General features: G+C 42.5%; 1 protein-coding gene across 2 annotated transcripts in view; it reads left to right on the top strand.

Moving 5' to 3' along the window:
- Positions 1–26,021, top strand: part of LOC124179847 — a 259,130-nt gene that overhangs the window by 222,300 nt on the left and 10,809 nt on the right. For both annotated transcript variants that reach the window (XM_046564649.1, XM_046564650.1), the window contains exon 4: positions 20,684–21,045. In XM_046564649.1, coding sequence (XP_046420605.1) covers positions 20,684–21,045 — 362 coding nt within the window. The remainder of the gene's footprint in view (positions 1–20,683; positions 21,046–26,021) is intronic.

Raw genomic sequence — 26,021 nt, 5'->3', positions numbered from 1 at the left:
ATTAATAAGCGCCGTCGTCACGGACTATGACGGAAATTACCTGTCCTGGAGGTCGTAAAATCGCTTTAATACACGCGGCAGGTGGTCTACGCCGTCCGCAACAACTTTTCCGACTTCCAGACGAACCTTTATCACACCATTAGACTCGTCCCTGCATTTCTATGCAAGGTTCGCAGTCTGTCGGGCACTTCAAAAATTAATAATATTATTATCAGTCTTGTATGGTTGTTTCAAGCGCTAAGAATAACCAATTTCGTTCGCTTGATCGTCTAATATTAACACAGTTTTTATCTTTATTATCCTTGAAAATGTTCGAATGCATGTGTAGAATGAAAGTGTTTCAATAATAAGTACAAAATACTGTTCGATCTAATCCGTACCCAATAAAAATGCGTTGATTCTAATTAAAAGAGCTTTATCATAGATTAAATTAGGCAATCTTTGTTTGAGATCCTTTTTCAAATATCCAGATAAATTATTACGTACAGCACGATCGAATTAGTGAATTACCAATCAAAGATTTGAATAACTAAACGACTGCCTTCGTGCTTTCGAATCCGGTCCAAGTACATCAACTATACAGTGATTACCTACTTTATTCCGAATTTTCTTTCGTCTTCTTTTCGTCAAGTATCTTACACGCCTAGATCTAATACTTCGCCTTGACACACCGTAACCACTCATACGTACAACGTTGAATCGTCGTTTTTCATTCGCATGCAAATCGCGGTTGAATCGTGTAATTCAGACCTTAATGTACCCCGAAATTTCGGTCTGGCGAATAATAATACCTACCTCACATGCCGCTGATACTCTCTGCGTCGGTCACGTGCTCGTAAAGACTCCATACGCCGAGATACTCGCGCGTACTCGCTCACTCACTCACACACACGTAATCCCGCACGCGGTTCCGCAGGTACGACGCGGTCCACGTATTCCGATCGCATGCGTATTGCCGACGGAGAAGCGCCTCGTCCCGAACACTGCGGTGAGATCCCCTTGTAATTATAAATTTATGCACTAGTAAGCCCCGTGTGTTATTCAAATGTGACAATATACTTGGATCGCGTGGTCTTCGCCACGTTACATTATGCGAATAATGTTCAAATACATTCTATATTCTCTGGTTGTCTCCCGTCGGCTATTAATTACCACATTAATCGCTCCAGCGACACGAGCCACGATCCTCGCACACAAACACGGGAAGACTCGTTTGGCTACGATTTTTCGTAATAAGTATAATACAACGGATACTTTCGATCTCGATCGATGTTTGGAAAAAAGTTGGCAACAGCTTCGCGGGAATTGTTGGAAACGAACAAGTCAACTTTCAACCTTGATTATACGATACGAATATACGATCCTTTTCTAGCGGTACCTTTTCTCAAACGAATACAGACGCGTAGATACGTGATCGGTCACGCTTCCAATCTCAGTGAAATCGATGCGCGTAGCTACAATCCCAGATGGTTTTCGTATATTAACCGCGTACCAAATTTTCAGTTAACAATTTTTCCCCCGACGTTGTAGATCTTGTTTCGTCGCGGTTGAAACTCGCCGATCGTATCGCAGCTCTGCGGAATGCAGGCAGGCGATGACAGCCGACGCTGCACCGCCGTGGTCGATGATTAATTACGATGATCCAACTCCAGGGTACGCGGGGCCGGAAGCGTGCGCGCTCGTCTTGTCCGGCTAATTGTAATCCTGCCCGGAATATAACGCCAAAGAAATAAAGCAGGATGCCGTTCAACTTTGACCCGATCCGAACCGATGATCCACCGGCGAGTGATTACGACTGATAATAAGACACGGCGTGGCTCGTTAGCAAAGAGAATTATACCGAGAAGCGCCGGATTCGAGGTCCGGCCCATGGGACGAAGACTGAAAATGAGTTACGAGTTGGCCGCGACGTCGACTTCACAGCCGATGATCGGGGATCCTCCGTTGTAACAACGAGCAATTATCATCGGGGACGATCGCGATGAGGTGATTGATTTTGGCGAAATCGCTAAACCGCACCGGCCATTTGTCAAGCTGTCAGCGTTTCATCTATCGAGGAGCGTGAACCCGGCTGACTCTTTTCGTGTCCGAGATAACGATCTCGACGTCTCTGGAACCGGCGGTATGTGTACTCCTACACGTTGGTCGGTTTCGACATTACGCGCGTACGCGGCCGACTGTTCGTCCATCTTGCGATAGAAAAGATTTCCTGCGATTTTCGAGAGTTAAGGTGCGCTCGGTACTCGTGAAGGTGGGGGGAGGGAACCTTGCGCCCTGGTATAATAATACGATCGTGGGAAAGAGGATGGCCTGAAACTGAGCAGGGAGACCGAGACCCGGCCCCCCGATCCTAATGAGACTCTTTGGCGTTATAAACGTGTCCTCCGGTGGGTACAACAGGTTGTTCCGAGGACATATTTATTGAGGTGGACTTCGCCTCGTTCGGTACCTCCCTTTTAATTGAATCCTCCGAGTTTGTCATGGACGTACCGGAATCGACCTTATTAAAAATTTAATAACAACTCAGTCCGTACCGATGGATTTATTTAGGCATGTGTGCCTCGTATATTCGGTACTATATGCGTGTGTACGTAGTGCCGTGTCTACGGTACTTTGAAAGGTATTACGACCAAAAATTATATCGAGATGGCGTGACAATTTAAGTATGTACACGGAGAAAGATTTCATTTATTACAGTAACTAGAAAAATTGAGTAAAACGTTACATGACGATCATTTTGTAAGCTGTTTGTATGTCAACCAGTATGTGAATTGATGGTTTTGACGAAACTGGTTCGCATCCGGTACATACCGTTAAAATGCAGCACCAAAAAGTTTTGAAAACCATGTACTAAAAGGAAGAATTCTGTTCTTGCGTTTGTCAAATGTATGGGGTCAAATATTGCTACAGAACCATCATTAGCCAAGAAAGTCTTCGAGTTTCTTGGATTCTTACATCGTTTCCCGATGACCGCAGAGAGAGTGCTCGTTAATATTTAGTTAATAAATGAAAAGAACTAATGAATTTCACGATTGTTCAAAATTTCTGTTAGTTGCACATGCGGCTAAGAGTTTTATAACTGTAGCGCGATAGATTTCTAAATACGGTAACTATACAGTTCCTTTTTTACTTTCATTTCTCACTTAAAAATTCTGAGTTTTGCAACTATAAGCAGGAAATGTTGTATTTGTGACTATTCTCTCTGAATACGGTCATTTCTACTAAATTTTCTTACAACTGTTGCGATAATTTCATGTCGGTTCAACAACAAGTTTATTTTGCGATTTTATTTTATTTGTCTGTTATGTTAACAACATCCATTCACTTCAATTTTCTTGTTACTACAATAAATTGAATTCTTGTAATTCTCAGTGCGATGTTGACTCGTCTCCAGACTTTGCAATAACGTTCATCCAAAAAAACGACTATAAGCAACAGCCGGTTCAGAGGTTCTCATTTGGGACATCTGGATCAAAATATTTTTGAGTAAACTCTGTTTCGTATAATATGATTTGATTTTACTCTCAAACAATTCAATCATGTCATCGTTTTGAGTCATAATCACGGAGGATTCTGTGGAATAAATAAAATAAAAATATGAAATTTTTGTATTCGTATAAAGTTTACGACGAGTGATGCCGATGCTGTTCCGAAGCTCAAATTGAAAATGAAACTTTTCTCAAACCGACATGTCTCGAACCAAAAAATCTCATATTAATAACTTCCCGAGTCATTTGGCCTCGTTCAAGCTATATACCGATCTTCCATTGTGTTCTTTCCTCGACTCAACTCGGTACACACACATACAGCAAGACAGCAAAGCGCCCCCGATTCCATTCCCGAAAGACGCGTTCGAAAAAAAAAAGGCTCGTTACACAACGTTTACCAGCCCCTCGTTCTCTCGGTTCATTTTTTCCTTTCTTTCCCTCAGCCCGGATCAGTCATCGCCACGCACCCCCGACAAAGCGCGTTGAATACGTCATAAATCGCGTTAATTAAATCTCGCCGAGGTGACGCGTAGGTTACAAGAAGGGCTGGCAAGGGCGTTCGTACAACGCGACTGCGGAACGCAAGAAACCCGCCACGCACCTTGACGAAGGGGATCCTTATCGTTCCAACACGTGCGATCAATGCCGCGACGCGGTGTCAAGACGCTCGTCTGTCCCTCTGGGGGGTGAAACGCGCCAGTCGAATCTCGCGCCGGGGGATGAAAAGAGTCGCAGCCTTTTTTCGGAACGCAAACCCCGACCACGTATCTTTCGCTTTCTCTTTCCCTGCCCCCGCAGCGCGGCGCACCGACACCGGCACGGCTGCCCCGCGTCTTTGGGGCACCATTAACACCCCCGAGACCGCTATCTTGAATCAGGGTTTATTAAAAGACGCGTTGAAAGCCACGGTTGCGTGGGACTTGATTGGATTTTACGACCGGCTCTTGCAGGGGCAGCTGCTCCCGTCTTCGACGTCCTTCTTCTCCTCCTCCTCGACCTCCTCTTCCCTCCCTCACCTTCTTCACCTCCTCTTCCGCGTTCACCGGGCCTTCTTTTTCCCCTGATGCGTCACCTTCTCGAAACCCAGACTCCCGGTGATTCGAAATTCTTCTCTTTTTCAACACACCTGATGCGTCGAATGAAACTATCAACCTCTGCGCAGGAAGTATAAGGGCTGCGGGGGTTCGTCTGTATTATAGTTTAAGGATAAAATTAATGCTTCACGTTGCGTCAGTCCTTGGAAACGGAAACAGAGCAATGAGTATTTTCAGTGTACATTTAATAATCTTAACAAAGTTCGATTATCTTGAGAACGATGTGAAATTTACGGGCAGGTAAAATATATTATGTCGAAACAGAAACGCGACAAAAAGTTGTCTGAATGATCCAACCGGAGTAAGTAAAGTGAAAAACATTTCATTATTAACAATTTCGGAGAAATCACATTATCCCACGATTTTTTCACCGAATAATCCGAATAGTTCGTCCGATTCTAATAAAAATCCTTTCGTTTTATTCATAAACGAATTACCTGCAAATCGCGTGAGACTGAGTTCTTCTTGACCGTGTGTAAGTTGGCAAAAAAATCTGACATCTGTGGACAATTCATTACGAATGAAATCAGCTATGAGACAGGCAATATTTATTTGTTTATTCTGATGCATTTAATATATCAAAGTATTTGCGGTTAGAATTCAGTGTTTCAACATTTTTTCCTGTTTTACGGAAACGTTTTTAGACGGATGTAACTAGATAAGCTTCGGTGCTACTATTCAAAGCTCTATTTTTCACCCTACCGTATAAGTTCTATGCACCCTAAATAACTTTGTTAAAAATTAGTGCAGTCATATCGGAATAAAAGACTGCACGTCTCGATTCGTGTCCAGACACATGATCAATTTCATCGAACCATCAATACTTGACCGAAACTTCGTCTCTACACGTATCAGCGATAATTTACACCGATCCGTGCAAACGATTTGGAAATAAAGAATTTCGTATTATAGAATGCACATTATACGCAGGGTGAAATATTGGCCAAGAATCGAAGCGGCGTATAAACCTGACCCCCGTAGGTGCGGAAATAAGTTGCAGGTGACGCCGCGTTAGGAAGCCACGCTAACGATCGTCTATCCATAGAAGAAATCATAGCGGTCTGACCAATAAGAAAGTTATAATAAAAAGCAATATAAAATGATGTAGAAAGTGCGATAACGGCGTCGCATAGGGTTTTTCGGTGGCACAATGGGGTGTATCATGTCCGAATGACACGGCAGTTTCTGTCAATGGCTACCCACAGGCTTCCCATTGTGCTCAAGATCTCGAGTGTCTCTTCTCGTCATCGTCTCTCTCCTCTTTCCTCTCGTCACTGCCCTGCGGTTCTCCTCGCGTCTCCGCAGGATACCGGCAAGCTTCTCTCACCGTCTTCGGACCAATCACGTATTTTCTTCGTCGACACGCGTGTACTCGTGTAATTACCGTGCCTCGCGTATATTCTCCGACTCGCATCTTACACGGACGTTGATTCTAAACCGAGGCTCACACAAGTGTCCGTACATCGTTTCCAATCGACGCTTTGCAAAATTTCACCAACAACGGACAGCGGAACGAAAACGAATGAAATTGCACAGGAATTCGACAAATGAATCGTTGAAATTACCGTCAGTCAAGTGCTTTTCTCGAGTCTCAAGGGCGAAACAAGATCCGGCTTCGAAGAGTCGATTCAGGACGGACCCACGATCCGAAGTTACAGAAACGATTTTACCTGCGATTTATCAGCTCCGTCCGTAAAGCAAAGGACGTCCCGACCTCCGCCGTTTACCGGCTAGGATATCGCTTGCGGAACTAAATCCTTACGAATGCGATACCTGGTGACAAAGCTCCGGGGGGTGGCGGCTTGACGGGCGTATGCAAATTTGTTGTGACACGGCCATGGATCATGGCAAAAGTTCTTAATACCTGGATCCGCATTGTCCTCGAGCAACTCGTCGACTCTGGGACTTGCCGCCGAGCATTGTCCTCCGGGGTCAGAGCGCCGTCTTGGGTCAGACCGCGTTGCTCATGGTCAAACGTTTGCGCCCTCGAACGGGTAGGTACGCAAATCGACTTCCTCGAGGGCACGAGGCCCCGAAACAATGAGGCGCACCTGCCGTCGCTGGCGTTGACACTTTGCCAACCGGGCCCTCGACCCTTCCGGCTCTCGGGACCACGAAGAAGGCCGCGCTCTCGAACGGCGGCGCATGCCTTGGTGTATGGGAACGCGGTCGCTACGCATGCAAACACAAAAGACCGCAGCCGGCCGTCGGGCAGTCAGCCAGGCAGCAGGAAAGGGGCCGCTAATTATGAAAACTATCATTTATTACGAAGGATGGGCGTGTTCCCTGCATGGGGTTCCAAAAAGACACTCTCTGCCCGGTCGGAGAACAACGCCAGCTCCGCGGGGCGCCCGAGTTCTGCCGCGTATGAACTTTTCCGCGCGTTATATGCCGCGTTCGGTCCTCGGGTGTATCTTCGTGTGTATGGAGCCATGTATGTACCTGGCGTAACCGACCTAGCTCACGATTTTTCCAAATTATAATCAAAAGCCGAAACTACGCGGTGGCTGATGAAACTTCGGTTCCGGCACGGATGTGGATGCAGTTTGCATTCGCGAATATCACTCCGCACCGCTCGACTCGACGCTGAAAAATATACAAATTACGAATTCCAGTATCCGCCTACCCTGCGCAAAAAGTCGTATGGAAACTGATAAATGCGTTATGGACGCGGAATGAAAAACCAGATTTGCTGTTCAAAAACCGTATGGCAAATCCGGTTCTTGACTTTTTCTGCAGGATAGACAAGCGGAAATGTATATACGTTAAATTTTTTCAGACCTAATCAATGTATATGTATTTTCACGCAATGAAAAACGAGATACGAGTTCATTGACGTCGGGATGTAGTCGTAAAATTTTATCACTCTCCATTGGAGTTCCAATAATAACAACATTTTTTATGTATTACCATCAGCCCACAATATTTTTAAACCTATGATCTACAATTTTTTAAAGCAAATTTCTGTTCGTGTTGAATCGAAATTGTTGTAATCAAAAAAAGTATTTCACCTGAGAATTTGATGGAAATCGAAGTCAAATGCGTCTGTTTGGAAAAAAAAATGTGATATTCGATGACTCATATCCGTTGTTATTGTTTGTTTATTTATTTATTTATTTATTTATTCATTTTTCTTTGTGCCCTATTCCGAAAACAATAACGGGATGTAGAAGAAAAATCTAGGAAATAAAATTTCACACTTGAACTTTTTGTGTAATAGGTTTGGAACGTGTATTGAAGTATAATTGATAAATTGTCGCCAACACTTGCCAAGTCGAAATCAATTTTTGAACATCATTCCGTCACGATGTAAGATAATCACGCGGTTGAAGTTCGCAACGTGAACGTATCGTTTGGAATGAATTTTTTCAATCACCATTCCACAAATTCCAAATTATCGTAACCGCGAGAAACGATGAATAATAAAAACTGAACAAAGATGCCAAAGCTCGGTTAATCGGTAATCGGCACCCTTACAGACCGGAGGGAAATTATAGCAAACGTTGCAATTCCGAGCAAAATCAGGACAGATATGCGCTAGCCCAGAAGCGACGACGAGACATTCGATAAACGCGGAGCGGAACGGCGAGAGAAACCTTGTGCAAACTAGCCCCAAGCGATAGGAGGTAGTAGCACACGGTCTACGAACCGGGTAGCTGCCGGGGTTAGGGATGCCCTTTATCCACGGGTGCTCGACTACTCGGCAAACTCCATTAAAGCATTAAGCACAAGTCGATGCACTCGGAAAATCATCAGACGTACCTACGGTTCGCTTGTTTGTCTCCTCGGCCGCAACGCGGCGCTGCAGTGGAGTCAGGCCGCGAAGCCCTCGACCCTTGTTCAGCCGCCCTGATGTTTACAGTGATAAGGGGGGGGGATTTAAAATCATACCTATTTTTAGAATTTTTTTTTTAACCTTTAGGCCGCCGGAAAACCTAAATATATGCGCTGTGGAGCAATCCACGTCAAACCTCCGTATTCGGGGGGTTTCGAAGCAGATGATAAAGAATCTGAAATCGAAATTCCCAATTTCTAAATCGCGGATCCAATATGGCGGACCAAGAAATTAAAAGTATCGCTCTAGCTTTGAAATTTTCCACATGGGGATTTTTGGGGTCGCGGATGACGAATTTGGTATCTGATTTTCGAAATTCAAGACGGTAGATTCAATACGGCGGACCAAAAAATCAAAAATATCCCTCTAGCTTTGAATAGTATGAAGAGAAACTAACGCGGAAGAAAAATCAAAAAAACAAAAAAAATTATTTTGAAACGTGAAGACGGAAATTTTTTTTTTTTTTTTCAAGCCGAAAAAAAATAACAAAAAAGCAAACAAATAAAGTCACACTGTCTCTCTACGTCGCCGACGTTACCTCTGGGTAATACTAAAGCCAGAGTCATGTGGAACAGCCTTGTATAATCTCGGTGCATAGGCACGACAATTGAAGATTTTCAATAATTGAGCTTACTATCAGCGACCACGAAAACCTGTAGAAACAGACTTTTAAGCAAAACTACACACTTTTGAATTTTTCCCTTACCGTTAATCGCCGGAAAGCCCAAATATAGGCTCTACGTGTGATCGGAACTTTATTATAGCTTATATTCAAGATGTAGGCACACTATCGAGGGACTTCACACATGAGAAATTATTGAACCATTTAATCCAAAATCAGACAGGCAATCGCTAAAAGTCGCTGGAAATCACTCGAATCGAATGACTCCTGATTTCCTCATGATTTCTTAAAGTATAGACATATTCATGGATATAGATACATTCTCGATGTCATCATCCCCTATTACAAGTGAAAATTTTTTTAATGTTTACGGAAAATCTTTACGAGAGAATAAAAAAATTATTATAATTTCTATAACAATCTCTGTTATTGATTGCGTATCCACGCATCACCGATCGTAAATTAATTATTGTTAATCTATAATAATCAATCAATATTCATTTCTCGAGAGTCTAAATATCAATGATTTCCAAAACCTAGAAATCACTCTTAATCGTTGGAATAGGTAATCTCATTGATTCGGAAATCACGAAAATCACAGTCTAAATCACAAGAAATCGATTCCTTTCGCAAATCGTCGTGTCACCGAATCCGCGAGTGAGCATCTCCTCGCACACTATTTGGAAATTATGTAAGGGGATTAATTCCCATCAAATCCCGGCGATCTAAAGGTTATATAAAATGAAAACACCCGGTGCCGTCATTTTGTTATTAATTCGAATAAAATAATTCTGAAACGTTCGTGAAACTATAAATAATAAAGCCATGAAACTCAGATTCCTCGGAGCGTTTTCACTTCGTTAAAAAAAAAAACTCCTCACAAAAAGGTACGATTTTAAACCGTCCAAGCTGTACTACTCCCCCCTTAAACCCACGACAGATGAAATAAAGACCCGCAGTCAGCGCAGCGGCTAGACTCGACGTCGCCCTGCGCAAGTATACGTTGTGTAGTCAAGAGCAGACGGGGTTGGCTCTGAGTTTGCCGAATTTTCTGCACACACGTGCCGATTTAATGCGCGCATGAAAGCTGCGCGATGTTTGTATGCGGACTCGAATGCGTCGGGCAACTTTTCGGCTTGGAAGCCTACTCCTTTCACCCACGTACGAAATATTCATATCGTATTTCTGCCGCGGTCACTTACAAGCAACGACTCGGCAGAAAAATAAATAAGAAAAAAAAAAAAGGGCTCGATATTATATCGCCGCTCTGTATGCTCGGCTCTTGTTATATATTATAGAATCGATTTTACAACGACGGCGACACACGGACCGGAGGAGGCGAAGCGTCTGGAATTAGTCATACGGAGAATATTTTCAACTTGACGGGTTTTCGTATTATTTCGACCGTGATCAACGTTCGCCTTCGACATCGCGTACGTGCCGGGCGAATGATCGGTCCGATTTCAAATTTCCAAAAATTTTCGCGATGGGAGTGAAATTTGAAATCGAAGTTTTTTTTGTACACTCCGTAGTCCGAATATAACGGACTCGTTGAATTAGAGGGCGGAAGTAGTGAGATATATTTCAAAGTAGAAAAACGAAAAAACACCTGTCAAAGCGGAGTCCCTGCAAAGTGATCTACTCTATAACGACAATAGAAACGAGCCCTGAAATCCAGCTGTTCTAACGTGTATTGGATTTCTGTGGCTCGAAAGCCGACGATTAAAGCCGTTTTAAAAAATAATGTTACAGCTACCATCGAATCATTTGTCATCCTGTCCACGCGGTCGCCCAGCGGGACCCTCTCTCGCCTCCTCTCTCTCTCTCTCCCTCTCTTCCCCAGTCTAACTCCCTCTCTCTTTTTCTCCTGGGACCTGCGAAATAATTGTTCCGTGGCGCAGAGATAGACCACCGTTGCAGGCAGCCTTCTGCGCCCAATGGCCAAACCAATTTTACCAACTTTTGTAATCCAAATAGGATGAGTCAACGGTCTATACGTCGTTTGTTCACAATAAGTCCAGGAATGCACCAATTTTTCACTCGCCGGTATCTATCGCGTTCCGTTCTCTTCTTCTTTTTCCTACGTCCTCGTCCATTCCGCTGTAAAAGATATTCTCATCGTCGATATCGCGGCGAACTAAATTACTGCACGCGTCACGTTTTCACTATATTACGGAGTAAGAGATGTACAGTGCCCGTAAGTTGTCCACTTTTGTCTCGAGATGGAGCTCTAGAAAAACCACAAAAAATATCTAAAAGTCGGGTGTAAGGGTTTAGAGATTTTGAATTGTTGTAAAGAATACGCGATATTATTTTTCGAGTTCGATGGTTCGATCGAATTGAAATTGCAATTTATTCGCACGTTTTTCATCTTGGACAAAAATTTAAACACTGGAATCTCGCAAGAGATTCGAGAAGTGAAAAAAGATCGATGCGACGTTCCGTCTTGTCTTGACTTCCGGATTCTTCACACTCGTCGAATTGGATTGAATTTTCCGAAAAGCTTCAACGCGTCGTCGAACCGCATTGCGTCTCAGACGCACAGCGCCGCAGCGGAGCGAAGACAAATTCCGCGGCCATATCCTGCGACGTGCAGAGAGCAGAATCGGCTGGCCCATTGGTACCATAACTATACGTGGATGCCGCTTTGATCTGACCGCCTCGATCTTGCTCTGGGGGTTTTTCAAGGGGCTACGGCTCGGCGTTGATCGTCGCCTAGGTGAAACCGCCCGGTAAAGGAATCACTCCCCGAGGCTCGTTTGACATTTTCACTGCGGGGTATGAGTGAAATATGATAATAATAGGGCTTAACTCCGTTGCACGGTCAGCCTTGTCAACTATTCGGCTCAAATTGGTCGGAGAGGACTCCGGGCCCAAAAAGGTATTTGGACCCTTTTACGCCCGTTTGAATTCTCATCCCAGTGTCTTTCCGAGTTTCTGTTGGATTACATTACGGGATTACGATTGTTCGTTAAAGGGATATCGCACGATATTGCTGTTGGAGATGAATAATGGGATTGCGAAAAATAGGTAAAATAGCCATTTTGATAATCCGGTACAAGTCGGCAAAAACAAAATTATACCTCCGGATATAACAATGCCGGTAAAGGAAAATACCACCGATTGCGGATCACGGCCGAACGGATGAACCTCGATGCCGATACCTCGAGAAAACCTCACCGTCTTGTCTCCAGTTATTGGATTATAAAGGTACCGTAGCCAGTGCTCTTTTTCGACTGATTCTGAAACAACAAACGTTACCGTTCGGCCGAGGCCTGCAAAGTGACACGGAATGTAAAATACACTGTAAATACTAATTTTGCAAGAAAATTATATTCTGAAGCTCATTGTTAGACTGAAACGAACGTGTATTTATAATGCCACTGGCTGTTGGATAATTCTTCTTTTGTTTTCATTCTTCCCTGAAATGTTGGAAAAATTAAATGCAAATTTGAATTTGAACCGTTGATTTTCAGGCTTGATTTTACGGTCTTCTGAGTATGTGATAGTTATTCTTCTTCTAACCTTTTCACATATTTTCAGCCCGAAATAACTGAACAAGTCGGAAAGGGAAAGTTTTTATCATGCTTACAGGGTTTTAAAGATATTTGTAGAAAATATTCTACGCTTACTTGTCCGTTATAAAAGTAAAAATTTTACAAAATCCAAATAACAATGATTCTTCTCTCAAATTTATGTGCCAATTGATTTGAAAGGATTAATCAAATTATAAAACAACAATTTGCGCGACTTGATTTATTCTGAATCTTGAACTTTATTTTGTTTTCGCAAAAATGAATGACGCTACAATTTGAGGCTCCGTCAGTTTTGATTCAAGCTTAAAATAAAAATTTTTTTCTTATTTTTAATCCAAAACTTGTATTGAATGAGTTACTCTTGGTTATTGTGGGAGTTTTATAACTTATATAATTCTTCGTTTTACAAAAAAAATTTGTTCGATCCAAGGGGTCGGCGATTTTTTAAAATAAAAATGCATCCAACCGGCATTTGCGATAAGAAGCGCCGTTATCTTTCGGAATGAAACGTGAATCCTGAAGTCGTTCTTAGATCAGTACCAATAGACAATCGGATCAATTGGTTTAATGTATTTTTAACCTAATTAATTAGAGGCGTCATCGAGGGAGTTCGGGGGCGGGCCCTAATGCGAAATACTTGTAGTTGACCGGGAATGACGTCACCGGCCCGTCACCCGCTTTGGCGCCCCAGCTTCCGGTCAAATAATTGATATTAATAGTGAAAGATGGGTCAATTTGCTGGACCGTGGAATGCTCACTGGATCAGATAATCCAATTTGATCGTCATTCGCGCCGACTTTTGCCGTTTCAATTTATAAGTTTTCTTGAATCCTGGATGCTGACGGCGAGGCTCATCGCGCAGGCTTATAAAGCATAAATACGCAAATATATTTATATAGTTAGGTATGTATGACAGAGTGTTGTACGTGGCAAAAATAATGATCGCAGAAGGATATCCCTTGATCCTATTTTTAAAGCTGATCTAAAAATTTGAACTTATCTCATTTTTTTTCACCCAAGTTGAAATGCTGGACCGCCAACTATGAAGAAAACGGATGGTTTGTTGGACAGCAAAAGAAAGCAATGCATAAAAAAAAAAAATTTTAACTTTTGAAAATTATTTCTTTGCTATTTCGAAATAACACCCCCGCCATTTTTCTTAGGTCATCTCTCTTATTACCGATCTGCACCGCATGATTTTTTCAGAATTTTTGCAAATCGTGTTATTCGAAAGTGCGCATGCGCCAAAGAAAGCCCTAGTGTGCAAAACGTAGAATTTGAATCGTGCGCATGCGCCAACGTTGTTTTACCGCACTGTTTGGAAACGAAACATTTCATACACGCTCCGCAAACTTCGAAAATCGAACTTTGCAAGCAGGTATTTGAAAATAATAATTTCACAACGGAACACCACGCTATTATAGTATAATGCATACGGTACACGTGGGTCGAAAAATTTCTAAAGAGATTTTTCACATACACGGATAGTCGAAAAAATTATTCACGCAAATAATAACAAAGGAATTAGCAAATGACCGTCGGTCAGCCGAACCATGCGTTCCCCCGAAAAGACTGAAATATTACTTTCGAAGGCACCGCGGTGCGAGCGTCCCTTTTAGAGGACCGCCACCCGGCGCCTTCTTCAATCGCAACCCGCTGGTACAAATTTCGGAAAACACTACAGCGCCCACAAAAGGCTCGAAAGAGCTCCGAGACCCGGACGGCCTCGGAAGGCCATTGTCCACCTGTCACCGGAGCCTGTGGGAAGCCTCAGGATCAAATCACCCTCCTAGCTTCGGCTATCATGGAACGGCATAATTTGTTAAGTCACTGCTCCCAGTACTCCGGGGAAAACGTGACTCCGCTAACGGAGTTGTAATTATCGTCAAGTTTTGCGGTGTATTCTGTAATCTAATTACTAAATTCGCTGCATATTTTTTTACTTTCATTCGATTGAGTTTTTTTTTTTTTGGATTTACTGATTTGTTGATCATTGAACAGGTTCATAGGTAATTGACGGTAATAGTTGCAATTTTAAGATCCCATTGAATCGATGATATTTTGAGTCTTTAATTATTCACAACTGTTACGGTACTCGATGACCTAAAACTTTGAAATTACATCAAATCTGCGAAACTGTGACGCGTCGAATTGACACGTCTCGTTGACGAAATTCCTTGATCATTGAAAGGTCTGAGATCACGCAATTTGACTATATTTGATTGCGATGAAAAACGTTAATTTTCAGCGAAAGTTTCACTGAATTGCAAACCGAATTCCAGAACTCTGGAATCCTGGAAGGTTAGTATGAACCTCGCTCACCAATAATCTCCCTCTGGCCCTCAGGTACGTTTTGGAATTTGCAGCCGATCAAAACCGATAATGCGTCATTACATACAACTCGTGGAAAGTGAGGTAAACCAATCGTATTAGTACCTACGAGTGTAGCACCGCATAATTCACAGGGTGCTTCGTTCCGAATTAGTCATTACGCTGTTTCGAAAATTAAGCGAGAAATAGAAAAAAGTCATTCAAATCGATTGAGGATGATGTCGGTTATGAAAAATCTGCCGACATTCGTTTTTTGTTGAGGTCGATTCGCATGAGGTAATCAAGCTTGTATAATGTATGGTTTACTGAATGCGTATTAACTAATTATGTGTATATAATTTACACGTAAATACATATGCAAATTTGTAATATTACCGAACGTTTATTGCAGCATTGAAACAAAAAACAAAAATGACTCAAAATACGTGCGATATAGAACCGAACACTTGTGGTTATAAATACAATTATTTTCAAATATTCAAAATTTTCCGATTGAAACATGGTAGTGATAAAAACTTTGCTATACTCCTCAAAATTTTGTATAAATCTCCACAAATTCGCGTGGATCCCTCCCAATAATTTCCCCGCATAACTTTCGCTGCGAGAGTAAAAAATATTTATTGTATCAACTCGATCTTCTGTGCTGCTGAAAAACTCGGCATATTCTGTTCAATATTAATATAATTTCACTTAATTTTTTTGTATAACCAGGTTAATATTCTGCCGGTTATCCTTTGTTCATCTTGTTTGTTATTGATTAAATTTATACGTAAAGCTGTGCGAGCATTGCGGCGTCAAATCCAGATCATACGAAACTCCGTGACAGGCGACAGCGAGGATGGACAGGTTGGAAAACAAAGCGTGTAAAAACGTCGATGCGAATTATACCTACCGAGCGGCAAAAATCTGCGGTTTGCAATCGGTCAGCCACCGAGAGCGTTGAATAAACAACGAATCAACGTACGCCGTATGAAAATATGCTTTTCTTTGAAATTTTAACGAACTAAGTATATATGACCGAACGCGTGGCTCGCAGCCCCGGTAATTCTGCCGCTGTAACTCGACACCCTATCGCATGTGGGATGAGAGTACAAATCGGGGTGGTTTCGAAACGTGTATAATGACTTGTCTCAATTCGTTCGGTAAAGTCGATTCGAATCTGAAAATATTCAAATTTATGCGTGAAAAATGCTTGAACTAATCACTTTTATAATTTAACCTCATTTCAAATACAATTTACCAAATCAATTATGCGGTATGGGTCGAAAGATTTTTATATTTTTTGTCATAGTCCCAAAGTCGAGATCTGCAATGAAAAAACGTTCCACACTACGTGCTATAACTACGAAAAACTTTCGCCCGACTTCACAGAAATTTTATTGAATTATTAGAATTTCTATTAAGCAATCTCAATCATTCAGTCTAGTTCGGCTTCGAAATAAATTATCTGCACATTCAATTCTTCACGGGATAACATTAACGGGTTGAAATTATGCACCTGAGACGAGTTGAAATAAATTATTGATTGCAATAGTATCTACACTGAAAAAAATTTCATTCGTTACAGTAACTAGAAAAATTGAGTAAAACAGGTATCGTTAAAAAAAACTGTTTAAATATTGTTGGAATTGCGAAAAACGAGGTAGACTTAGGTAACGATTTTCCGCTATTGTCGATGCTTTTTTGGTAATTGCAACGCAAAATCATTTTGTTCGGTTTACTGTACTTTTTTATTTAAATAAGACTTTAACGTCAATTTATTGTTTCACAAGCATTCAATTTTCCCAACAGTTACAAGAAAATATAGTAAGAGTGACCGTAATGAGAAAGAATAGTAACGGATACCAGACTTTCCGGTAAGAGCTGGAAAACTAATTTTCATTTCGTACCTAGAACTATATTTTTCGATTGCGGTAAAAAATGAAAATAGTTAAGATAATAGAGAGGTAACCGGAACTAAAAATTTCTCTCAGCGTACATACACGGTCTAGAATATCGAAATGCGAATCAATGATCGTATTATAGAATGAGAAAGTAAAAAATACTCTGCATTTACACGACAAATGTAGAACGCGAATCGCGAGTCCCTCGAAGAATGAAGTGCAAAACAAAAATATAAATATTATTGTACACCCAGGTTATTCGCGTGTGGTGGAAATATTTCACGGTACCGCGAGGAGCGATCCTCTGTATATCCTGAACGTACGTAACGTATTCGGTTATTACTGGATTACACCGAAAATCCGATTTCCCCAGATTTTCCAATTACTGCGTCATCCTCGAGCCACCCGCGCCTCGGCGAGTTGAGTGGGGTGGGGGGATTAAGCGGATCCGCAACACCGTGTGTGTGAGTGTGTGTAGGTTTGTACCTACCCTGCAGAAGCTGCAACTACGTACGTGCGATTATGATCCAACCCCCATTCGAACATTTTGACAAAAATCGGGTATGTCGGAATTAGCGGCACAACTTTGCGAGCGCTGCATATGCATAAGAATTTGCAAATCTTTATTGTACGCATTCGAAGGAATTGCGGTGTAGGAACAAAGTAATAGTTAAGGAGATTCGACAGCTTTGCTGAAACTGATGAATCGATCGGAAAAAAGAACAATTTTGCTGGTTGGTTTCAATAAAAATAACTTGATTTTCAAGTTTCATAAATTTTTAGAGAGTTTGTTCGCGACTAAGTTCAATTCAAAACTCGTTATGCCGTAATCGGAGAAGCTCTTAAGCAGCATTTAAAAAGTTTTATAACTTCGTCACAAGTTCCCTAAAATTTTTGAAATTTTTTGTAACAATTTTATGATCCTCGTATTATACTGACTCTGATTTTTCCGAGAGTTCTATGATCATTTTTTAGTCATGCATTTTTTTTTCATCAGCCTGCTAGTTGAATTGATATTATTGACTAAAAAATGTCAAATCCTATGATTGGAATTTTTTCATCGACCCTCCTTGACGTAGAATCAATTAAAAAACCATAGTTCTTAGGGAATAAAAATTTAAGGACATACGACAGTCTCGACCATTCACAGGAATTGCTTTGAACAGTGCAGTCCGCATCTATTCAATCGCCTACCTATACATCGTACATATGTATACCTAGGTATATTATGTAAAGCGTATACAGGATCCTGGCGTAGGGGCGTCCTTCCAAGAAAAAACTAGGTACTCTAGGTGGCAGATCGTCATCGGAGTTTAATTAAATCGAAAATCGAAGAGTCATTAATGACAAGTGGCGCCCAATAGCGATGACTCCATGATTTCTATTGACCGCGCGATACACGGTGGGGCCTCCTTGACTCGAGCCGGGCCATGGCCGAGCTGCGGGACCCACCGGTCCCATAATGACAGTATAACAGTCACCCGCAAAGGCCATCCGTTGTGTAAGACACACCGCCTTCTCAATATTATCGATTGGTCAGAAAGAAAAAATATCTAATGGGTCCTTCTCTCCCGTCCGTGTCTGCTCTAAACGTGTGTAATGTGCGCAGGTAGGATGTGAATGTCATGATCACTCTACCTGACAATTGGATATAGTATTCGAATTACCGGCGTAGCCGTTGGTTTTTTCACGAGCAACATACAATCAGACATTTTGCGCGAAATTGATCGGTTTTTAACAACGAGAATAACGATAATTTATTACCGGAATTCACTTTAAATGTACAGTTGACTTGCATGCACTTGCGTAAAAAAAAAAACGCTCGTACGCAGGTTCGCAACTAATATTATAATTAATGTTAAAATTAGACTATATATAGACCTTTTGACCTTACGACTTTTAATTTTGAACATTAAAAACCCCCATCTTTTTTCACAAAAGCGGTTTTGAGTTATAAATATTGAAGCCGTTTCACAATTTCAATCCTTAAAATTGTCAAGAAATTTGCAAAAATTCAACTTCAATATCACCAGTTTAATATACACGTATACTGTAGAATTAAAATTATTTGAGAATCACCGACAGGAAAAAAATGTCAACGTTCCAACATGAATTTAGGTAAATCGAAACTTATCGAAGTTCTAAAAAAGTAAGACCAAAGTACTCCGTCATTGGAACAATATTAAAAATGATCAAAACAGAAAAATGAATTTTTGGAAATTTTTACTAAGGAATATCCATACAAGCGGAGAAGCGAAAAGCTTACCAATTAAAAGCTTTCGATATTCATAACTCGGTATCGGTTGCAGAAGAAGAGAATCAGAGTTTTAGAGATACATACTGTCATCGGATAGTGCAATCAGCATAGAATGCACAATGTATACCTTGATCCGTTGAATTGTCTTTTCTTACTTGAGCGAAACGACCAATTTGTTTCTTCAATATTGTTAAGGTATAAGCCTGGCTTACCCCGCCTCTCGTCAAATCTTTAGTGTCACTTATACGCATCGATGCTATGAAATTTCACACGGTAAATTTCTCACTCGAAATCGCTTATATTGTCTCTCAAACGAAATCAGCGGTCGCTGTAAAAAATATTCAACAAAAACGAGATGACATATTTTTCCCACGCTGAAAATAGAATTACCAATCGCGTGGTACAAACATAAAAAACCTCAGTCCTTTGTTCCTGCGAAGATCAGAGTACTTCATAATGATTGTATAATAAATCCGTCGCGTCACGTTAAAGTTGCGAACTTCAATCGTACATCGTTGATCGGCTGTACAAGAAAAAAAAACAAAAAAAAAAAAATACCGTTCTGCAAAGGTTTTCCGTAACGAAAAAGGCAGACGAACTGTCTCCAACGAACTTTTTGGTGTCAAAGATGAATACTCAAATTTTCCGTCACGTCAAATATTAGTCGATAAAAAGAAAGATCGAAATAAAAGACCAAACCCGCGGAAAGAAGAATACTCATCACTTCAATCGACTTGCGGGACAGCTGATTGTGGAATTTCGAACCATGCACGTTGAACGCGCGTGAGTAAATTAGTCGTTAAAACGCCGCCTCGTGCCATCCGCTCCAATCGTGTCTCGTCTCTTCCTCCAGCTGCGAGTATATCCGCAGATGCTGAGGATTCTACGAAAACCGCAACGGCAGGAGTACAGAATCGATTGACCCCAGCTCTGTCCACCCACCAACTTCACCCGTCCATTTATCTATCCAACCAGTCATCCATCCGTCCGTGTATACGAAAAAAGCTCGCAATTCCAACAACCTCTCCATAAAGCCGCTTCAAAGATCCTGGTATCTCGATGCGGGTGCTGCCACCTAGGAGCGTTGTTTCAAAACGGTCGAGGAATCGTAAAGACGGAGGCAGGCATCGTGCATCGGGAGCATCAACGGCAGCACAGCAGCAACGGCCTTTCCTACGAGCAAGTTATAGAGGCGGTGAGGGGTGGATGGGGTGGCGGGGGGGGGGGGGGGGGGGGGGGGGTGGCAGAGTCGTCGAAGGCGTAAGGCCATCGTCGTTGCGGTCCATCGGCAGCAGGTTGATGGATATGCTTCTGCCGCCTTGCTACGGAGGAGAACCGGCATATAGGATGCATGGGAACTCGGCTCTCGATGCGCGTCGTCGTCGTCGTCGGCGGCGTTTCTCCAGTCCTTCCGGAGCGACAGGCGGGCCGACGGGGGTGGCGGCGGGGGTGTGAAGGGGGCTGACGGCGGCGGAGTGCGGGGGAGGGGGGGGAACGATAAAAGCGTCGCCCCAGAGGGGAGGATTTGAGGCGACGCGCGGCGAAGGCGTCGGTCCGCCTAGGTGGGGGTGGGGAGGCGGCGACGTTGGATGGTCGGTGTGTGTCTAACCTCTCTCTTTTCTCTATGTGTGTTGCAGCGCTCGCGCGACTGTCAAGCGTTCGGGTTGCCGGCGGTGGTGGGGATGTCGCCTCCAGCCCCCTCGCGACCTCCGGTGGTAGGGATGACAACGGCGCCGGAGGGAGGGTAGCGCCGGTACGTGGTGGGGATGACCGGAGAGGCGAACAGGAGGTGGAGAAGTCACGCAGCCCAGAGAGTGTCGAGCCGACGGCCGCGTTTGACGTCGCATCTCTCGTTCTCTATGGTTCGCGCGCGCTACCGATACGACTAAAGATATTGCTCGATCAGTTGCTTAACCAACTACCGCAACAACAAGTTACGCGTCTGCTTGCCGCTTTCGGCTGGACCAGCGAGGATTACAGTAGAGGATACATACTGCAGGTGAGTCTCCTCTTCTCGTCGCCTCCCCCCCCCCCCCCATCCCACCCCCTCTCACCGCCCTGCCCCCCCTTCTCTCTCTCTCTCTCTCTCTCTCTCTCTCTCTCTCTCTCTTTATCTTTCTCTTTCTCTATCTCTCTTCCCTCCGCTCAACTCTTACACTCATCAATCATCCGTTGCGGACGATTAATTCTTACCCCGGATTCGAGAAACAAAGATCCGCCTGTGTCCAGGCAACTCGCCACACTCGACGCGTTTGTCATTTGTCGAATAACGCAGCCCTCTGCGTTAGGGCGCGAAACAAATGCCGTTCGAGATGAATAGCGCGAGTTGCCTACACGCAGGCGGACTCCACCCTGTCTTCGTTGTGTATTGTATATAACAAGGCGCTTTGACGCGCGGTTCTTCTTTTGACGGATCACTCGGGCGTAAACCGATGGACCAAATGTTACCGGTTCTCCCGTCAGAGCAACTGTCCGCTGCTGACTCAACTTTCGAGGTGAAACGGACTTCATAAGCCACATCATCTCCACGCTCTCTTCTCCTTTATCGCTCCGATTTGACGGACGCGGTGTACCGATCACCTTGCACGCTCTTGCATCTTTCTTTACAGATCTTTGATCAGAAGTGACAGGGGCGCCGGATTTCTCGATTCCTCAATGCTGCGGATTTTTGTTTCTTGTTTCTCAAGCGTCGTCAACGTAAATGAAGAATCGTAAAAGCTGTGCTAAATATCGTTACGTACATGTGTGTACGCGTTGCGTTTACTAAACTCTCCGACACCTAAGCAATACGAGACCGAGTACCTATGTGTGGCGTAGAAAAGGAAAAGTGAGATAAAGATGAAAAAGTCAAAAAAAGTGTGTCGCAATAAACCCGCGGTACGGATGTATAAACGATAGCGAGATATTTAAACAAACAATTCTTAGAACAAACAGATAAACGAAGTGAATCATAAAAAGAGGTAATTAAGAAGTGAACCAAAAACTCGTGGAAAATAAGAAAATAACGAACAAATCAAGTTGAGGAAAAGTAATAACAAATTTTTAAAACCAACTATTTACGTGTAAACCATTTGGTGGATTTGACAGTTGGTTTCGTGAAAAGTGTCATGTAAATACAAATGTATAATACAAGAAGACGAAAATCGAGGAAAAGTAACACTGTGTGAATCGTGGAAAACAACAACTGCGAGTATTATAAATACACGTATGACAAAATACAACGAGAATAAAACAAGTTTGACCGACGTATGTATACAATATATAACGTTATAGGTATAACGGCATGAGCGATGAAAAATGCTTCTTCCTCAAACCGATATCAAAGGACTGGGATAAAGACTTTCGTGACATTCGTGCGTGTGTGCTTTTGTGCTTCCACCCCAGGTCATGTATGCATGTGCCTCTGTGTATCAACAATTTGCAATAATCTCTTACCGATCGAGGAATTATTGTGGATTACGCAAGCCGAATGTATCAGGACATCGACAGTTACGTGTATGGATCAATCAAGGAATCGCATTCGAATCGCGCTGTAATCGCGCGATATTATCAGAGAAAAGTCAGAGAATTTTATTGAAAATCTCGAACTTAGAACGCAGTACGTATAATTATTGACAGATTTTTTATTCTTCAACGAATCTCGCCTGACGCGCGATTATTACACAGATTTTTCTCCTCTAACGAAGCAATTCGTATCATTATTTTCAAATCTGCGCGATTCGGAGATGATGTTGTTTGTTCGAATTCGCGAAATAATCCCGTCAATTAATGTATGAAAAATTTTGTAACCCGAATGCGGAAAGTATCGCACCAAGTTCGTACATCATACTCAGGCATAGGTCGATTGACGCGGTATCTGGCATTGAAACGCGAAATGGATAACGATCGACCACCCTGAGTGCATAAAAAATGACCGACTTTGCTGCCCCCTCGTGCCGAGAAATTATAAAATAAAAGCGAATCACCCCCGTCGTTCAGGCACCGAGTCTAACGAGTCTTCACGCGTCTTCCAATCCGCGACGTGGCGTGACAAAAAACTTGAAAAAGGAACGACGAGGAGCAGAGCGTAATGGAGGGGGGATGTTGGTCGTGTTGTTCGTTCGTTCGTTCGTTCGTTCGTAATTAACTGCTCGTTATGCACCGACCTGACTATAAAGACCACGGATCGTGAAATAAGAGAAGAAGAAGCGCGAGCGAAGGAGCGCTGATTGCGTAGAGTTTCGGTTGGTCAAATCTCTAGGCAAATTGAAATCGTTCTGCGATCGATCGGCGAGCCTGGAACTATTAAATAATCCGCGATGTATCGAGCACACGCGATTATTGGCTCGTTGATCGGAATTTTGATGGAAGAATCTATGTCCTAGCTCGCCGTTCTCTACCGGTTTTAATATCTCCAAGTTGCCGATCTCGTCTCACATATCTCGCGATGATGCACGACGCGACGGCTGCAGATCAGGAGCTGGAAACGAACGCGATGCGACGCGAATTGGCGGCCTTTCTTCCACGGCTTTGTTGACGAAATCGTCGTACGTATGGAAGATATTAGATGCAAATAGATGAAAGAATTTTGCGTTGTTTTTCAACGTTTCGTCACGTATCTCGAATTGTAAAGTATCGTTGGACCAGTAATATATGATGAAGGAAACACGTATATGCCATGTATGCGTGTTACGTATTAATCCATGATGTGTGTGGAAAATTGGTCGTGAAAGAAATTAAGTTCCGATTATATGTGTTTTATTGCAAAGAGTCGTACATGCTCAAGTTTTTTGTTTCGTAAAAATTTACGGTTACAGTCCTGTCGCTCGTACAGTCAACGTTTCATTCGGAAGAAATTATTGTAATTCACATCGCCGTCGTTGCATCTCTTCGCGTGAAACCGAATGACGTAGATTATTATTTGGAGGATGAATGATAATTACATGGTAAAAATGCGCGCTGAATATCATGTACAATCACCCGTTTCTTTGTACACTGTGCGACGTAGAGAATCGTAAGTGTAGGCAAGAAGAAACATTTCGTGCGAAATCAAAGAACGAAGCTATGCCTCGAAGAAATCTTCATTCTCATGCAGAGAAATTGTTACGGTTGTTTTTAAAACATTATCAAGATAAAACCGACTGTGCGAATTAAGAACTTTTGGGTTGTATTTTAAATATCGATAGATTCATTGAGAATTTGAAGTCACGGTAATCGATGCGGTACTAGATTTCTATTGTGTCCATAGAATGCGGAAAAAACGGCTTCAATCGCGTTCCGTTTACTTTACGAATATTCATTGCGGATAATTCTCTTAATATAAACTTGAAATCGAAAGAAATCGACCTTACAAGTAATTTCGAGAGATACCGCATCCCACTTCTTCGTGTTCGTAAACGTTGATTGCAATGTCAGGAGATCGCTTGTATACATTTGTATAATTATACCCCGTGACGATGGCTAATACCAGGATCCTTCACGCGTCTCATTCGCGCCGATACCTATCATAATGCAAAACTGCAATACTCGATTCTCACGATTAAAGATGTACAGTCGGAACAAAAAATACGTAAAGAAAAAATTCGAATTAAATAATATAACTGGCATTAATCAAGTTTAGTCTCATCGATGCAAAAAATCTCTTCGACACTGATCGAAGAATCGATCGATCTGTCAAGAAGATATTTCTCGAACGATTTCTGGAGAATTTATTCAATTGAAATCGATTAACCTTACAACTAGCTGTAAGTTTAAGTTCAAAATCTTTGTTTCACATTCATTTATTTTCAACTTGATATTTTTTTTCTTTCCACCAAGTTATTTGTACGATACATCCTTTAAAATTGTACTATGCTTAATTCAACGAATCTCAGAGAGTGAAAAATGACGGGCAAATAAGGAAAATCAATGAATATCGTTCGGTATGACGATAATTTTCGACCGCGGTTAGCAATACCGGTTGAATAAAATTCTGTCGCGTAGCTAGAGATAAAAATGAGACTTGAAGCATGGCTGACGTATAAAAACTTAAGTGCAGGATCGGAGGACGCGGACGTCCTGGACCCCCGGCCCCCCAGAGGCACCGAATTTGCGGTCGGATCTCCCCCCGGCCTTCTTCTCCTACACGCCAGGCAGTAAAATCACCGATATTATCAATTTAATACCGACGTTGTAGGTACGCGCAAAAGACACACGTGTAAGTACAGCTGGCTGTGGGTATTTTATAAACGATCGCGGCGCGACGAACCTTCGCCTTACGAAATACACGAAAGAGGAGAGAAAAGGACGCGCCACATGTGTGGACGATTTAAATTGACGGTGTCACGCGAGCCAAAGGCGAGGTGGGTTTTACGTATTTATAACGTACACGAGGAGAGACTGTATAAACTTCGTTTAAATGACAATAAGCGGCGGCGGCGGCGGCGGCGGCGGCGGCGGCTCGAACGGAATCTTCCGCTTAAATTACAATCCCCTATTCGGCCAGAAGGGAATTTTACTTCTGCAGGTTGATGTTCCAGGAAGCGAGAGGAGACAGCCGCTTTTCTCTTTATTTCTTTTCATTTTTCATCGCATCGCGCCGCGAGTTCATTGTTTCTTTTTATTCTCGTCGATTCCTCTTTAATTTCATTTATACAGTCGCTGTACCGCAACTCGTCGCTGAAATGCTTACTAGCCTCGATTGTAATTGTGCACGATGACAATTTTTTCACGTTTACGTTCATTTACGCATCGATGCATGATTTCAGACTCGCCCATTTTTTTTTTTTTTTTTATTTTCTTCCAATCTTTCGTTTTTTATGATTCAATGAGTATGTGAATACCGTTGGCAATCTCTTCTTCACACAACGTCCGTTCGTCAAATAAAAAGTTGTACGATATGTGGCTGCGTAACTGCGTGCATCGATAGCAAGGTTTTACCGATTTTTCAAGCAACGTTCGTGTGTCCAGAGGCTTGGTGTTAAGAGGTTTGACCGATTTTAAAAATATTGTTATCGA

The sequence above is a fragment of the Neodiprion fabricii genome, chromosome 4 (genome assembly GCF_021155785.1).
Source record: "Neodiprion fabricii isolate iyNeoFabr1 chromosome 4, iyNeoFabr1.1, whole genome shotgun sequence".
Taxonomy (NCBI): domain Eukaryota; kingdom Metazoa; phylum Arthropoda; class Insecta; order Hymenoptera; family Diprionidae; genus Neodiprion; species Neodiprion fabricii.
Note: the sequence above shows the minus strand (reverse complement) of the source record. Positions and strands in the feature narration are given on the sequence as shown.